General features: G+C 39.0%; 5 protein-coding genes across 11 annotated transcripts; 3 read left to right on the top strand and 2 right to left on the bottom strand.

The window, feature by feature from the left end:
- Positions 1-6: 6 nt before the first annotated feature.
- Positions 7-3,105, top strand: LOC108630818 (palmitoyltransferase ZDHHC16A). 6 transcript variants are annotated; one of them, XM_018034332.2, is made up of 6 exons: positions 7-1,295; positions 1,366-1,513; positions 1,643-1,952; positions 2,025-2,215; positions 2,274-2,584; positions 2,657-3,105. In XM_018034332.2, exons 1-6 carry the CDS (start codon positions 1,249-1,251, stop codon positions 2,745-2,747), a joined length of 1,098 nt encoding a protein of 365 aa, XP_017889821.1. In that variant the 5' UTR covers positions 7-1,248; the 3' UTR covers positions 2,748-3,105. The 6 variants fall into 6 exon arrangements, with proteins under 6 accessions (XP_017889821.1, XP_017889825.1, XP_017889823.1 ...); XM_018034336.2 differs by lacking the exon at positions 1,366-1,513; XM_018034334.2 differs by lacking the exon at positions 1,366-1,513 and having other exon boundaries at positions 1,636-1,952.
- LOC108630817 (serine protease snake) lies at positions 2,962-5,278 on the bottom strand. The gene is made up of 5 exons (XM_018034330.2): positions 4,832-5,278; positions 4,287-4,712; positions 3,951-4,221; positions 3,622-3,869; positions 2,962-3,461 (listed from the first exon to the last, which is right to left on the bottom strand). Exons 1-5 carry the CDS (start codon positions 4,908-4,910, stop codon positions 3,127-3,129), a joined length of 1,359 nt encoding a protein of 452 aa, XP_017889819.1. The 5' UTR covers positions 4,911-5,278; the 3' UTR covers positions 2,962-3,126.
- A 1,251-nt stretch (positions 5,279-6,529) lies between these two features.
- On the top strand, positions 6,530-8,799 carry LOC108630774 (spermine oxidase). The gene is made up of 8 exons (XM_018034265.1): positions 6,530-6,779; positions 6,840-7,104; positions 7,337-7,550; positions 7,622-7,858; positions 7,917-8,048; positions 8,110-8,312; positions 8,368-8,488; positions 8,549-8,799. The coding sequence occupies exons 1-8, from the start codon at positions 6,545-6,547 to the stop codon at positions 8,675-8,677; spliced, it is 1,536 nt and encodes a 511-aa protein (XP_017889754.1). The 5' UTR covers positions 6,530-6,544; the 3' UTR covers positions 8,678-8,799.
- LOC108630773 (uncharacterized) lies at positions 8,668-15,110 on the bottom strand. Of its 2 annotated transcripts, none has more exons than XM_026818414.1 (12): positions 14,748-15,110; positions 14,383-14,644; positions 12,518-12,731; positions 12,218-12,448; positions 12,002-12,133; positions 11,722-11,921; positions 11,528-11,651; positions 11,342-11,448; positions 10,387-10,565; positions 9,859-10,319; positions 9,056-9,793; positions 8,668-8,998 (listed from the first exon to the last, which is right to left on the bottom strand). In XM_026818414.1, exons 1-12 carry the CDS (start codon positions 14,893-14,895, stop codon positions 8,870-8,872), a joined length of 2,925 nt encoding a protein of 974 aa, XP_026674215.1. In that variant the 5' UTR covers positions 14,896-15,110; the 3' UTR covers positions 8,668-8,869. The 2 variants fall into 2 exon arrangements, with proteins under 2 accessions (XP_026674215.1, XP_017889752.1); XM_018034263.2 differs by having other exon boundaries at positions 12,218-12,451; positions 14,748-15,109.
- On the top strand, positions 12,857-14,362 carry LOC108630775 (uncharacterized). The gene is made up of 6 exons (XM_018034266.2): positions 12,857-12,972; positions 13,030-13,273; positions 13,345-13,665; positions 13,735-13,917; positions 13,982-14,148; positions 14,206-14,362. Exons 1-6 carry the CDS (start codon positions 12,959-12,961, stop codon positions 14,336-14,338), a joined length of 1,062 nt encoding a protein of 353 aa, XP_017889755.1. The 5' UTR covers positions 12,857-12,958; the 3' UTR covers positions 14,339-14,362.
- Positions 15,111-16,807: the final 1,697 nt, after the last annotated feature.

Genomic DNA, 16,807 nt, shown 5'->3' with positions numbered 1-16,807 from the left:
TATATATATATATATATGCTAGCAATATATAATCCAAGCACTGATCTCTATGGAACAGACCGATACCGATATTCACAATCCTATCCACTCCCCATAGTAGCTCCATCAGGAAGGAGAAGAGAACGTAACAGTTTAACGGTCCATAATTTTGCAATAAATAAGATGGATAAAACTCCCGACGTACGAAGCGGGAAAGCCTCTTCTTTAAAATGCCGTTTGATTCACCCCGATCCGACTTCCGGTTCCAGAGATATCATCGTGTGAAGAGAATTTTTCAGCGCCGCTATCGCCGTCCTTTTCGCACGACTTCCGGACCTACCCCAACTTCCACCAACCGGTCTAGACACTCAGCTGCGCGTAACTAGGTCACTGTGCTGAACGCTACGCCTAAACTTTGAAATCCTATATTTTATTGAGACATCGGGATGAATCAAAAGCGATTCTTCTCGTCTTGACTTCTTCTATCAACCGGGACGGTTTTCAATAAAAACATTCATTGTCGTATCGATTATATTTTTTTTTTTAGATGTATGCGATGATTCCAGATTTTAATTTCCCTTCAACCTCGGAATTGGTCATTCGATTAAGGATCACTGACCAATCTTCTATAGAGATCAGTGGATCCAAGTGCTTATCAAACGAATTCTAATTTAGGAATCGATTTTTTTACCGATTCCTAGATTTACATATTTCCTTTTATTCCGCCGTTACGTTAAAAAGTTTACCACTTAGGATAAGTTGAGGCTACTAAAGGGAAGCAGTTCGTATTTGATAAAGTTAAATTGTATGCAATTTCCATTCTACACGCTAGGAATATCAGAATTGTCTTTTAAAATAAGGTCGGTACTAATCATTTCTCTTTTAATTATAATTATAAGATGTACATGAAATAAAGCTCATGAAATATATTTGGAATTTAATTGGTACCCCTCCTACAGCTTTAATATTCGATTGTAAAACGTGGCATAGGATTTTAAATATCAAGTATTCAATAATTAATAAAAATATAAGCCAGGGAAGCTGCCACCGCACACCCTCGGTGTCTCGGTGTTGTCATATATATTCGAAAATATATATCCATGTAGGTGGCGCCTCACGATGTCATATGCCATCGTCCACCTTAGGTGTTAAAGCTCGATTAGAATAATTGTTATCAGTATATGCTTCATTTAATAAGTGAAACATCTCTCAGTTATCCCCAATGGAGTTTTAAATAATCCCGAATTACAATTTGTATTAGGAATAAACATGGTGCGGATCAAGTGGTCGCTGACCAAAGCGCCTAGCATTCTTAAGTAAGTTGCACAGGAAACAAATAAAAATAATTATCCGTTCAAATGAATACACTTTGCAATATGCTTTTAGGCTTAATTTAAAACAGAAATGGTGGCGCTTGCAAGTCATCATAAAATCATTATTTTACAATGATTTTTTAAATTGGAGTTACGTTTGTGATATACTTTTAGAACCGTTGTTCTGGTTTGTAGAAAATTTTACCGCTTGCTTAGGACCTGTGAGTATCCCTCTGCTCATTTCCTTAATTTCGTTTCTTATACTTTCTCCATCCATAGTGTTCTGTGATTTTTACAAAGGAGACCGGCGCATCGTTCACAATGTATTTACTAAGGTTGACAGTTTACAGGTGTTCGTAGTAATGGTAAGCCTCTTGACTGCAAGCATGGTGTACATAGCATATTACATTGGTCTACCGTACTGGTGGGAGAAGAGCCCAGTGATGACAATAATCCTATTGATAATCGGGAACTGGTTACTAGTTAACGTATGCTTTCATTATTACATGGGTGTAAATGTTCCAGCTGGTTATCCACCGGTAGGTGGTCTTATACCAGAGGCTGTGAGTATTTGTAAGAAATGTATCAAACCGAAACCACCCAGAACCCATCATTGCTCTGTGTGCAATAGATGCATCCTTAAGATGGATCATCACTGTCGTATCCTTTCTAATACACGTTCCATCTTACTGTTGTGTGAATTTCTATGCATTTCCTGAACGATAAAATTAGCATGGTTAAATAACTGTGTCGGTCATTACAATCATAGATACTTTTTCCAATACATGGCTTTCACAGTACTGGGTGTTCTGTTCATAATGTTGTTCGGCGTGGAGATAGCATATCAAGAATTCTTCCCAGCACAGGAACCAGAGCTGGATGGTCATCCAGTACGGATTAACAATTCCGAAATAATTCCTGTGGTAATTATTATAGCGTGTCTCTAACAGGATACGTTTCTTCATTTCATGTCTGTTTCAGACCGAGTCGTTGGATCATTTAAGTGACGAGGAATTAGCTGAAATAGCTAGACAAGCCGCAGACACGAATACCAAAGAATGGAAACGCTGTCTGATAGGTACCGCCGCGTTAATTTGCGTGGCCGCTTTCGCGGCATTAGGAGCTCTGACCTGGTGGCACGCTGGTCTTATTACCAGGGGGGAGACGAGTATAGAAGCACGCATAAATAGCACTGAGACGGAGAAGTATAAGGCACTTGGCAAAGTGTATCAGAATCCCTACAATTTCGGACCAAGACAAAATTGGAGACTGTTTCTAGGCACGATCGGCAGGTAATTCAAAATGCTTAAGCCGTCGGAACATATTTTTGAACACGGTTCACGGTTGTATCGTCGTTTGTACAGGAGCTGGTGGTACATACTTTTCCCATCTAATCACGGACCATACGGGGATGGCCTTACGTGGAAAACCATCCACGACACAAAAATATCTTGAGTATAATTTTTACGCCTAGTAATAACGGCACAAGTTAGACACGTTCTTCTCCAATCACGATAAAGTTGTTCTTACAAATTTCGAGATCTAGTCAAGCTACTACTGCGATTACATGTATAGTATTACGTGCACCGTGCACAATCCTTCAGGCAACTTTGACATCAACATTGAAAAAAAGGGACACCAGATTTTTTAAATCGACAAGATTATCAGATGTATATATATACAACAATATATTTAACAAATTTTTATCACTACAATCGTTATCATCGTAATATCAGTATCATATGTATTTTAAACTTTTAACTCGATAATAACTAATGAGAGGAAAATAAACGTTTTTATCTTTGCAAAGTAATTGTTCCATTTTTGTATAAACTCATGGCCAAACAATACTTTCTATCCAATTAAGATAATGCGAGACTCTGGTGTATACTCCAGGTGTGTTAATGAACGCGCAACCTTTCCCGAAGCTAGTGATACCTAGTACTTGGAACAGGCATGGATTCTTCGGATGAATCACTTGGAGAGGACCTCCCGAGTCTCCTTGACAAGTGTCTGCAGTCCAACCACCATGAGGATCCCCGGCGCAGATCATACTTGGCGTAATTCCGTATGGCACTGATATCGATTGGTTGTGCCTCAGAGCGCACGAAATATTATCAACAATGTCGAGACTAGCTTTTCGCAATTGATCACTTTGTGTTTCATCACCTGAGAACGTCGAAAATGTATTGAAAAAAAGAACGTTTCAGTCTTGTTACAGCTGTTATCGTTAAAGTATCTCTTCAGCTCATTCAAGAAATAACGTAATTATTTCATGAATTAGTGGATTTTACAACTTAATGGTAGCATAATAATATCGTTGCCTTACCAAATTCAGTGACACCCCAGCCGCTGACCCATGCCTTCGAAGGGACAGTGTCGTACTGCTGATAAAGGCAAGCGGGTCTGATTTCTTTATTAAAAGTAACAGCTGCATCTAATTCTAAAAGGGCTATATCAGCGTACATGGCTGGAGCTCTATAATTCGGATGCCTTAACATCCTGGTGATTGTTCTCGTAATACCATGCTGAGTATCTGTCAAGTCATTGAATCCAATGCGGACGTCTGTAGGGCTACTGTTTGGTAGAAAATAACAGTATTCATATAATTTTTATGTTACGAGCATTTGTATCGTTAGATAAGAATTAGAATAATACTTTTGCCCATGAGTGCAGTGTGCTGCAGTGAGTACCCATTGTGGTGCAATGAGAGTACCACCACATGCAAAGATGAACGTTCCATTTGGAGTTTTGCTGCCTAAGGCAACCATGTGAGGAAATTCCCCAGGAGAGGCTATCTCACCTCCAACAATAAGACGATTTGTATTGCTACATTTTTGATCAGTTATCTTGATCACTTCTGGTTTTGTACCCACCAAGGGCAACACCTGTATTGTGTCCAATAATTGTTTTCCATATTCTTCACATTCTGATGTAACAAATTTATTAAAATCAGAGTATTAATATCGATTTATTCGTTTAAAGAATACTTACTGAGTGCTGACTTCGCTTTCGTCTCTACATATGGACTTATTTCATTCGGATAGTCTCCTGATGGTTTTACATCTGGTAAAATTATGGTATCCTGTGGGTTACTTGAGGAATCAGTTTCAGTGTGATTATTTTTATTGGTAGCACCTTGTAGGAAAGGATTGTGAACAGTAACATGAAAATAAATATTCTGGTGGTCCTTCAACAGGCTGGACCTCGATGGTTTAATATTTACGGGTCTCTCCTCGTTCTCTTCATTGCTGATGTCAAAAAATGACACGACTGAGTTTTCAGTAGTCGTTAAGAATGGATTCCTTCGGTAAATCCCATCCCTCGTAAACGTTGCGTTATTATTCTGAAGAAACGGATTACTCGCAGTATTGTCACTCAGTTTCAAGTTCAAGACCACTTGCTTCTTCTCGCAGCTTCCTAAAAAATTCCAATCAGCTATGATTACCCGCTTGTCGATTGAGCAGACGCACTCGGAATGTTTGCGAAAAACTAAATACACACACAGAAACTTAAGAAAATAATATATATTGAGTAACCTGAATTAGTCTTCGACACAATTAGGAAAATAATTAAAATTAATCTACTAATATTAAATCGAAACGCCGACAGTTCCATAACCAGTATCGACGAATATTCCTCCTTGATGACCGGTCAGAGCGGTATGAAAAAAGGAAGTGGCAATGCGCGGCTCGTAGGTCATAAAAATTATCCTCGCCTGGGCAACGTTCGATTTCTATTTTTTTATGTAAATCTGACGTATCTTTAGTGAATCTTATAGGACGAGATGCATCTCATTAAAAGGTTAAAAGTAATTTGCGGATCCGGCGATCCAGTGTATGGATTTATCATCAAAAAGTATTGTGTGGTATTGTTCGAAGTAACGTTCGATTGGTCGATTCAGGATCTTCTTCGGTCGTCTCCGATGTCACGTGACTTTCCACTGAATTATAAAATCTTAATCAACGCGTTTCCTTATCGGAGAAAAATTTCCCGGATAGTTGCGACGCTCATCTTTCATACTAACACAATAATATTTGCCACTATTTACATAACTGGGAAACCAGAAGGACATAGGATAACGATGAGCAATGCATCTTCCTGGAAATAATTTTTGCCTTTTACGCGGACAAAGACGTCGCCTTTATCTCGATTCTTCCTATTTCTATAATATTTTAAACAAGTTTTATTTAATCTAAATAAGGAATGCTCCGAAGACTCGGTGATATCAGACGATTATAATTAGGTTAGCAATAACAAGTGCGTTAATCAATGGATCAGAATTATATAATTTATTTAGCATCCCAGATTATCTTCTGCTGCGTCGGCTGTTATCTAGCCGATGTTGTTATATCAATCTACTAGCATATGTACGATATTATTTCGTACAGGGAAATTACTATGCGAATAACGGTACAAAGTATATATATATATTTTATATATATATGTATATATATATAGGTAGAGTAAACTGGATGTTCAATTAGAATTGATTTTAACATCGAAGATGCTTTATCACGCGATCCTCCTGCTTTGCTCGGCCGCGGCTGCCAGAGCCGGCTCAATCGTTGAAGATAATAAACGTTGGTGCCGGATCGTCTGGAATTGCCGCGGCTTCGAAGTTACTCGAGAACACTTTTGCTATTTAATCGAGCGTCAGATAATGTTTAACGCGATTCGTTGTTAGCGCAAAGTAATTTACTCCGTAAATCCGCTCTCCGTATCTATAATATAGTGTTCGAAGTAATGTGCAATTCAGGATTTTCTTCGGTCAATCATAAAATTTTTAATCGACGTTTCCTTACCGAACAAAAATTTCCCGGATGGACAGCGTTCGTTTTTAAACTAATAGTATAATATTTGCCAATATTTGCATAACTGGTAAACCAGTTGGATACAGGATAGCAATGAACAATGCCTATCTATCTTCTCGGAAACAATTATTACCTTTAACGCGAACGAAGACTCCGTGTTACATTATTTTATTTGAATAAAGAATTCTCCGTCGACTGGCGATGTCAGATTATTATAATTAGATTAGCAATAATAAGTGCGTTAATTAATGGATTAGAATTATGTAATTTATTTAGCATCCCGGATTATCTTCTGCTGCGTCGGCTGCTATCTAGCCGATGTTATTATATCAATTGCACGCCCCCGATCCTACCATCGTATTGCACTACTACTTCGCGAAGGAAAATTACCATGTGTATAACGGTACGAAGTATATAAGGGCCATTGAGTAAAACTAGATGGATCAATCAGAATTGATTCTAACATCGAAGATGCTCTATCGCTTGATTTTCCTGCTTTGCTTGGTCGCGGCTGCCAGAGCCGACGATGCTCAATCACCGAAGATAATAATCGTTGGTGCCGGACCGTCTGGAATCGCCGCGGCTTCGAAGTTACTCGAGAACGGTTTCAACAATGTCCTAATCTTAGAAGCCGAAGATCGAATAGGCGGTCGAGTTTATACAACCCCGTTTGGTGAGTCTTTATTTCTCCGATTTCGAAAACGACGTTCACCAAACGTGCATTTGCTTGCAGACAAGTACGTGGTTGATTTGGGTGCGCAATGGATCCACGGAGAAAAGGACAACGCGGCGTACGAATTGGCAAGTCCTTTGAATCTCACGGATCATGCGTCGCCGGATACGCTCGACCATATGAAAACTTATATGTCCACTGGAGAACTGATTGATCCCGCGATTATGAAGAACCTCACGATATTTTACCTTGAACTGATGGAAGACCACGCTATCATGTCCTCTGACGAATGCAAACGAAGCATCGGCAAATGTTACGTGCATAAGTACGGGTTTCGGGTTCTCGCGCTGCCGCTTCACGCACATACTCAGGATGAATTCAAATAAACGTATTCATTTCGATTCATTTAGATTCATTTTGAACTGTTTAAGTCAAACGCGATATTCGAGAGATCAGTGAATGCATTATTGTTTTTTTGTCCTGAATCCATGTTTGAAGTGCCACGTTGTAATGCACGACGCCAGTAAACGTTACGATCTACGATGAATTTGCGTTAGGTTGAGGGAGCATTTCAAGAAATTACCGGAACTGAATGACACGATGCAGGATCAATTTCTGTGGCATTACAATCTCGTACAGACTGGCTATGACCCTGCCGATAATTGGACCGACATCGCTTCGGATAATTCTGACGAGTACCGGGTGTCCGAAGGAGACCAAGTCATAAATTGGAAGGAACGAGGATACGGTACCATTCTCGATATACTAATGGTCTGTAAACGATAGCGTTTTTTTATTCATCATATTCATGGATCATAATTACTCGTTGAATCTCGTGACAGAAAAAATTCCCAAACCCTGAGGAAGAGTTACCCGTGTTAAATAAGACTATACTTAACGCGGAGGTATCGAAGGTCGATTACTCGAACGAAGATGGTACCGTGAAAGTGACTACGAGCGATGGAAAAGAGTATACAGCCGATTATGTAATTATGACACCTTCTCTAGGTGTGCTCAAAGAGAAATACGAAACTATGTTTAATCCTCCGTTACCGGAAGACAAAGTCCGAAACATTAAGGTATACGTTCTCTTTGCTACTCTCAAGCTAGATAATAATATTGTTTCTTTTGTCTTAGGGATTGGGATTTGGAAACGCTTGTAAAATCTTTCTAGCATTCGATGATCCCTGGTTCAATCCGCAGGGAGTGAAGAACGGAGGTCACAGTATTTTGTGGAGCGTGGATGAATTAGAGACACTGCATACAGATGTGAGGATCTGAAGTTCTAATGTGGACGAGAATGTGTTACGCGTTTTTATTATTCTTTTAGCCGAAAACCATGTGGATGGTCTATGCATTAGGATTTTATTTTGTCGAGCACAAACCTAACTTGATGTATGTATGGGTTTCCGGAGAGGGTGCGCGGCTAATGGATGACCTTACGGATGAGGAAGTTTTCCAACAAACAAAAACGATGTTAAACAATTTGCTGTCGAAACATTTTAATGTCACCGAACCGAAGGCGATGATAAGGTAGTATCTATTTTATTATTTTAATTCAATTTTACGACGCGACTCTTGTTTGTAGGAGCAAATGGCATCAAAATCAACACTTCCGGGGTACATACAGTTTCCGAAGTTTAGAGACAGTGAACACGAACAGCAGCGCGAAGCAATTATCTGAGCCAATTATGAAGAATGGAAAACCGGTAAATTATTACGGGAAAAGTTGAAAATAAAAGAATGGATAATAAATCTGTATTTTCCAGGTGGTATTGTTCGGAGGTGAGGCCACTCATGAACACAAATTTTCTACGGTACATGGGGCGATTAGCACGGGATGGAGGGAAGCTGAGAGGATAATGAATCTTCATAAGAAAACAAATGATGAAGCTTAAAATTGTACAAAAGATTTTATTTCAATGGATTTGTGTATCATTGTACGTGTCACAATGAACACGAAATGATCATGACAAATATATATAGCTTGATCAAAATTAGATCGTAGCATATAAAATAATGAGATTTTCATTTCCTCCGAAATCCTACATGTGCGCATTTATGTATCTGCAAGGAACTGTATTTTTTCTTCAGTGATTAGTAACGTGATACTGGAGATAAATCTGCGCCTGTTTCACGCCGGTATCGTAAGCACCGTGCGTCGTGGAATAGTAAGTCTCGTGCGTTGCTTCACCAGCAAGCATGATCATGGGTACGTCCTGAGTTAAAATAATTTTATTAATTGTTGAACTTTCATAAATCGATCGATCTCTTACCTTACTGCCACTCTCTCCCAGCCGCTTGCCCCATATCGGTTCTGATAAATTCTTTGGCGTAATCCCGTTCGCGTCGCATTTCGTTGTAATATGACTATAACTACCTCGCACGTATTTATTTGCGTTCCACTGTGTCCTGAAACATCTCTCTACGCGAGGTATGTTATCAAGTTTCAGGTAATGCTTAAGTAAATTTTCACAGTCGGTCGCGATTTGTCGTTCGCTCAACGCTTCGATAATATAAGCTCCACGTCCACTGATCCAACCGAGAAGCACACCTTCGTGATTCGGTAGGACGTCGAAGCCTGTGAGGTCTTTGGTCCAAGCAGCCAGTTTGTTATTGGAAAACTCTTCTTGCTTCCAAAGGAATTGGAATCCTTTCGTACCGGGTTTCCACCAAGGGACATCGAAATCCAGAAAGATTTTGTTTATTAAACCGAAGCCCAAACAATCGATTGCCTCGCAATAACGTGTCGGCAACGACGGAATGAACATCTTTTTGTAATTTTCTTTTAAATATCCAAGAGAACAAGTGATTATCACACAATCTGCAATTATTCGAGTGTTATCGGAAAGTTTTAATACGAGAAAGGGATCATTGTTCTTCATCTGCTGCCACTCGATCGAATCCACAGATGTATTTAATCGTAAATTTTTCTCGTCCAAGCTATCAGCAATGAGTTTGGGCAAAGCTTTGTAACAGGTCTTAAACGCGAGGTGTTCTGGTCCGCCGGTGAACTGCAAGACACGTATATGTTTAACACCGAATCATTTCGGATTTTGACCTGCCCGAAACTACTTACTCTGAACTGTCCCCAATATTTCGTAGATAACACGTCTAACGTATAACAAGCATTATCTATGGCGATGAATTTAACGTTCCAATCGAAAATCTCTTCTTTTATATTTCTTATCGGCAACGGATCGTTTCTTTCGTGCAAATACTCGTCGAAAGACTTCCTCAACAGAGCGCCGATATTTTCGCAACCCGCTTCGATATTCCTGTTCTCATATTCCTCGTACTGTTCTAACGTGTCACGGATAAAATCGTCTATTTCCTCCACTAAAGCCTCGTCTATTTCGCGACCGTCATTGCGAAGAAAAACTCCTTGACCGTCCTTGCATTGGGTATCCGAGAGTAAATTATGCTGATAACACAATTGCGCTAACTGACTTCGAGCTCCATGTACAAATTGCGCGCCGCTCTCTATCCAGACCTTCTTCCACGGTAACGATTGAATCCGACCACCAATATCTATTTGAGCTTCGAGAAAACGAACAGTCAATCACAGAATAATTTTTCTATCAATTTGATTTCGACGTTCGATTACCTTCGATTAATAGATAGTCTTTAAACTCAGCATCCTCCAATGTTTTCGCGGCCGCTAATCCCGCGATACCTGCACCTACTATCACGAGTTTCGTTTTCGTCGTTAATTCATTAGAACCGTTAACCGATCTTTCCATTTTATCGAAGCCATTTACCATTCTCTTTAACCAACCTTGCGTTCTAAGTGGTATGGATTGGAATTTACCTTAATTAAAATTTCAGCCTCGTTCGGAGTTATAATCAATTTTTAATGTGTATATACAAATTGTTAGTACATTCAAACTTAAAATAATTCAATAACCGAGTATATGTTTGTGTAAATATCAATGCAGATAGGCTCATAAGTGCTTATCGCGTTACGACGCGTACAACGTAACGATCAACGTAATTATTATTGAAACATGTAATTCTATGTTTTATTGTACGAGTGCACCTCAGGGGTCAATCGTATTTTTATCGTACATCGCATGCGTCTGAACGCGACCTTAAACGTTGAACTGCATATCTTTTGATCGCAGTACGTGTAGTTGCACATGTGCTGTTAAATTTAATAAACATCTGCACAAGAGATATTTTTTCTAATAGATTGACAAGTAAGTCTATGATTTACCGTAATCCCCGTGAAGAAACATGTGCCACTGGTTAGAGCTGAGACTTTAACCGCCTAAGAAGAAGCATGCTAATCAGTAGAAATAGAATTTACGTTCTCGGAATAAAGGACAGAGATTAGGAACAGGAGGAAGCGTAGACATATCGTGCAAGTTAGTTTAAATGGAAACGATCAAATCACACAGAGTACGAAGCCATGCAATGATCACAAAAGTGAATTTACCTCAGAGTTAATACTTTTTAATAATTATCCATAGAATCTCTACGTATGAATAAAAACGACTTATCAGCTAGAACGAGTGACAGAAAATGATTACACTATTGCATTTCGAACTAATGAAGCTTACCTATGAAAGTCTATTATTTTATCAGCTGCCCTGAAGCCCGTCTCGACCGCACCGTGTACAGTAGAGTAATAATGCTCGTGCGTCGCTTCTCCGGCGAAGAGAATTATCTAATAAATGAACAAGACTATTAGTTAAATAATCCAAGACACGGGCACCTGGTTGACTATCCATTTAGTGAGAACTCACAGGTTTTCCATCAATCGTTACAATAGGTTCAGCTAAATCTTCAGTCTTCGCATTCAGTTTTTCAGTAGTTATACTCTTGAAAGAGTACGATCCACGGAAATGCTCATCTGTATACCACGATGATCTATAAATAATGGACAGATTAACATTCGGATGTTAATGAATAATAAGAAGGAATATTATAAAATGATTACCGAAGCATTCGATCAAATTTCGGAATGTTATACGCTTTACTCAAAAACAGTTCTAACAGTAGACACAATCCGTCAGAGACGTCGTTATCAGAAAGCGATTCTATCTCTTTCGAAAATTTGCCAGAGATCCATGCACATAATACTCTGGGTTGATAATCTACGGAGATAAACGCGAAAACATCGCACAGCCATTCGCGTTCCTAAATTGCATATAATTAAAACGTTTGAAAAGCAATGTTATTGTTGTGTTGCATAATATCTGAGATTCTAATTATTGTACTTGTCCATGAGATTTAATAAACTCTTCTCTGTCCTCCTTGGACCATATTAAACTGAAACCGGCGCAATCCTCTTGCCACCATCTATGCGGGAATTCCAAAAGTACTTTATTTACAGTTCCAATGTTTAAACCCTGTTACAATTTTTATATTCAATTAAATGCCTACCAAGGAATAGAAATATTGCGTTACGAATCGATGTATGATTTTTACCGTGCCTTTATCGCATTCTGCTTCGCTTCAGGTAAAAGTGGAGTGAACAAAGCGGCGTGTTTCTCTTTTAATACTCCGAGGGACGGTGTGAAGATAACGTGAGAGGCCGTGTATTCTGAACCATCTTTTGCTTTGACAATTATATCATCATTCAAAATATAATTGATATTGACAACGTCTTTATTAAGTTCTACCTTCGTCATTATAGCCGATTCGCCTTCAGCGCTCGGTATTTTCTTCTTGAATCCGAAACGAAGAATATGTTACAAAATGCATAATTTTCTAAATCAAGTACTGATACTTACTGATAATAAATCGAATAGCGTTCTATAGCCACGATCCTTCCAATTTAATAGAAGATCTCCTTCACACGCCCAATAATCCGTAATTTTTTTCGCGGAGACATCGAACCATGAATCGCTGCTTTGAAGAGAATTATCAAACTTTTGCATCCAACCCAATAATTGTTCGGCCTTCTCGCGAGTGGTAAATGGATTTTCATTATATATCTGATAAAATCTGAAACATTCGATTTAGCTGAACTTCAAACGATCATGTTTCGAGTTCTGGCGGTGCAGTTCGACCGGATGCGAGTCATCGTCAGCTGTAAGAGTCATCAATAACGAGAGTAGAGGGGAGTTATGCATTTTATTTTTCCTTTAACCTAAGGAGCCGTCAACTATAATTTTCTATAATATGAATTAGGAATAATATAAATCCTTTTAAAGAAGTAATGAGGAAACAATATGTTTGCAAACAGGTAAGAAACGACAGATTCAATTGCAGGATCATTTTTGAATAAATAATTGTATTTTAGAAATGTTGACCCTGAACTGGAGAAGTTGAGGAAAGAAGTTGATGGCCCACCGAATTTGGACACTGTGGCATTGAACATCCAAAGAACCACAGCAAATATTCATGCTTCTTACCTGTTTGAGCATGTTGGGAAAGCTGCATTGCGAAAGTTATGCTTATTACTAAGTTCTACGCCAACAGGAAAAACATACAACGGATGGCAAGAGTTTGCTGCACATATGGGCTTAACAATGGAACAAATACGCGTATGCATGTGCAATACATGATTTAACTCGTCGATTTAAACAGTTATTTCCATCAATTCTCTCCCTTGCAGTATATAGATGAGCACCATCTCAAAGGCTTGCAAGATCCGACTTACTACGTTTTATTAGCTTATGTACAATACGGACATGCAACTATCGATAAGATCATAAGTGTCTTAATGAGGATACATCGTTACGATATAATTAATCAAATAAAGGATAACATATATGAATTGGTTCAGGAAGTCACACAGAATATTGAAGCAGAATCGGCTGTAATAAAACCAGAAAGCATCCCAAGAGCTCCACTAATATTAACGCCAATTAATTTCATACAAAAACCACAAGACACAGATGGTCCCAATCATGTTACACAAAATAATTCGCAGAAGGTAAACACATGGAACAGACATCTCTCGGAGAAAACTATCAGAGACTACAATTATTTATTCTATCGACAGACTAAACAATTGTGTGGCTGCGTAGTAATGTTAACGTTCGCTGATGATGGTTTAGAAACGGCACAACATGTGACAAAGATATTCAGGTCTAAGCAGCCTAGAATCGGAGTTCTCATACTTCAGGAACAGGAAAATTATGTGTATAGTAGAGCTGAAGAGTTTATACACGATTGTTTCAAACAGGTAAAACAATCATATTCTTTCTATGTCAAAACATCGATTCAAATTAATTGCTATGCACACTTAGGTGCATTTCGTCATACCTATATTAACTAAAGGATATATAGAAAGGATATACAACCCGAAGATGTACATAGAGGATCAAAATAAGTTAGATTTGAAATACATCAAATACATCTACTCTTTGTTTACTAATGAATATGTGAAAAATCAATGCATTAATGATCGTGTAAGGTAAGTTAATAAAAACTGGCTATACACACCGAAATTAAATTTACTAATTACTTCTAGATGCATTGTTCCTGATAATGATGTTTATACCATAGTAAAAGCAGGTTTGCACCCAACGTTACAAGCATGGTTCAGGGAAAGTGATATTGATGCATTCATTGACAATATTCTTTTACGAAAATATTCTAAATAAACCTGTACGACAGATAACTGAGAATACTACTGATCTATACTCACTGATTCTCAAAATACTCCCCATACGATTCTGCGTCATGCACAGCGTCCGATATAGATTCAGATATATTATAATATATCTTAAGTGTTTCTATACCTTCAGCCTTTGGAAAAACTTCACCTTTCGCATTGACAAATACATGTTTATCAAATTGGTTATAACATACTGACGAATCCAAAAGTTTGTGCGGAGAAGCAAGATTAAAAACAACGTTCCCATGTTCACCGTGAACCCACTGGGCCCCTAAGTCTACGACATTGTCAGCTAAGAACAGTTATTATATTTATACATTAAAGTTATTATATTTATACATTACAATTATTATATATGTATATAAATGATAGAAATATAAGCTTAAACTACTTACAAAATTCTACTGTGTGTATCCTACCACCAATACGATCTTTACCCTCGAGAATCGTGATATTTTCTAAGCCCTTTTCTATCAATCTACTCGCCGCAGAGATACCTGCTGCTCCAGCTCCGATAATTATTATTTTTGGTCCTTTCAACATGATTTCTTTATAATATAACAGACTGTAACTATCCGTACTTCAATACTCTCGTCATTTATTCATTATACACAGATTATTATAATATAGAAGACTGATAAGATTACTTAATACGATAATAAAAACGATAAATGGGATTTATTGATACGAAAATAAAAATGTATCTCGTGTCGTGGTTCGACACAGATTGCACGCACAGTAGCAGACGAGACAGACCGCATCATCTTACAGTAAGCTTTAAAACTTGGAACACTGATTCAGAATTGGACCAAGAGATGGAGCCACAGACACGCTTTCTTTGAAACATTTAAAAATCTAACTTTCACGTGTTTCGCACTTTTTTAAAACCTTTCTAGCATCCAGTTTACGTAAAGTATTACAGAGTATTGTTCTGAAACCCTTTATTTTCATGGACGCGAAGAAAAATTATATCTTAGTTTCTACTGAACGGATTTCAATATATCATTTAAATTAAGGCTCCAGATTCCAGAGATATATATAAATCATTTCTTTAAAAAATTATGGAATTGATTTCTGTTTAAAATATTCTGACGTTTTAAGTAGCCATCGATGAATATTATATTAGCTGACAGTAATTAGTGGTGGGAAGAAGGAAGTAAATGAAGAGGCAACTATGGAGATCGAGCGATGGTAAACTTTAGTCGAAGAACGAAGTCGGATTAAACGGATAACAGTCAGCCGGTCTATTAGAAGACAAAGTGATTAAAGGTGAGGTTTTACGGGCACCGGACGGCAGCCGAGACGGTGAAAAAAGCATCATGCGTCGTCGCCAGTATAAAGTCTCGGGGTCGTAAAATTCGCTTAGTTACCTGGCCAGCCGTAAAATCGCGGTCTAACCGAGGTGACCTTTTACCATGGGCCATGCCGTGATTCCGGCCGAACGACGAGGAAAAAAAAAATGCACGCAACTTTACCCCTTCATCCCGGGGGTTTACCCGAAGGATCCTAGTTAGCTGGGAAAGTTTACGCCGCCGAGTTTGCGTGGAAATTGTATTTCCATGAGCCGAGAATCGAGCCAAATGAAATTTGATCGCGAACAGGGTGGGTTGGGGGAGGTAGGAGTGGCGAAAGCGGTTGGATTACGCGCACGATTCATGCAGGCGGTGCGTGGAAGTCGTCCCTTAAAGAGGAACTCGAGACGGGGCAATGTTGCAGAGCGAAAAGTTCCCGAGTAATATCGAAATGCATCCCTGACTCTGACGAGATAAGAGCCTGAAGTTCAATATTGACTCTCGTTCTGCTTATTTTGGCCTCTTGTTCAGTTCGCGAAACGTATTTGCATTCGGGGAATGGGAAAAGATGAACGGCAATAATATGCGTCCTCTCGGCTAGGAGAGACTCGAGACGCGAAAGGACCAGCATTAATGAATTCATACCAAACAGGTTCGGTTTACTAACGAGATTACAGGGGACGGCGACAATGAGGATACCGTGTATCTCGGCTCACTCAAAGATTTGGTTTACGCAGCAGAGATAAATCGTAGAAGGGGGTCGGCTGGCTCGTAGCGCGTAGCCGAGGAGAAGGACCTGTAGGAGATGGGTTAAGGTCGGGGGAAAGGGTATCTTGCGGAAATTCGATGCTAATGAAGGAAATTGCGTAGATGCCGAACCAGTATTTCCCCTATCTCTCTCTCGTGCCCTCTCGTCGCATCCTACGAAGTGGTAGTAACGAATTTCTGGCCCGCTTCGCGTGGGTGTGCGACCAACAGTGCCGTGTCTCCGAGCTCGCTAATTTTCTATTTACTAACTTACTATGTACCTAACTGTTACTTCCCGTCCCTGTATGTATATTCCCGGGCCCGTTCCTATATTTTCTCTCCGGCGTAATGTCTCTGCAACGACGCAAAGTCTAAGTAGCAAGCCTGTAATGCTCTCGAGTTGTCGCTGTAACATA

This window comes from Ceratina calcarata, unplaced genomic scaffold, assembly GCF_001652005.2.
Source record: "Ceratina calcarata isolate Rehan_Ccalc_2016 unplaced genomic scaffold, ASM165200v1 scaffold78.2, whole genome shotgun sequence".
Classification (NCBI taxonomy): Eukaryota; Metazoa; Arthropoda; class Insecta; order Hymenoptera; family Apidae; genus Ceratina; species Ceratina calcarata.
Note: the sequence above shows the minus strand (reverse complement) of the source record. Positions and strands in the feature narration are given on the sequence as shown.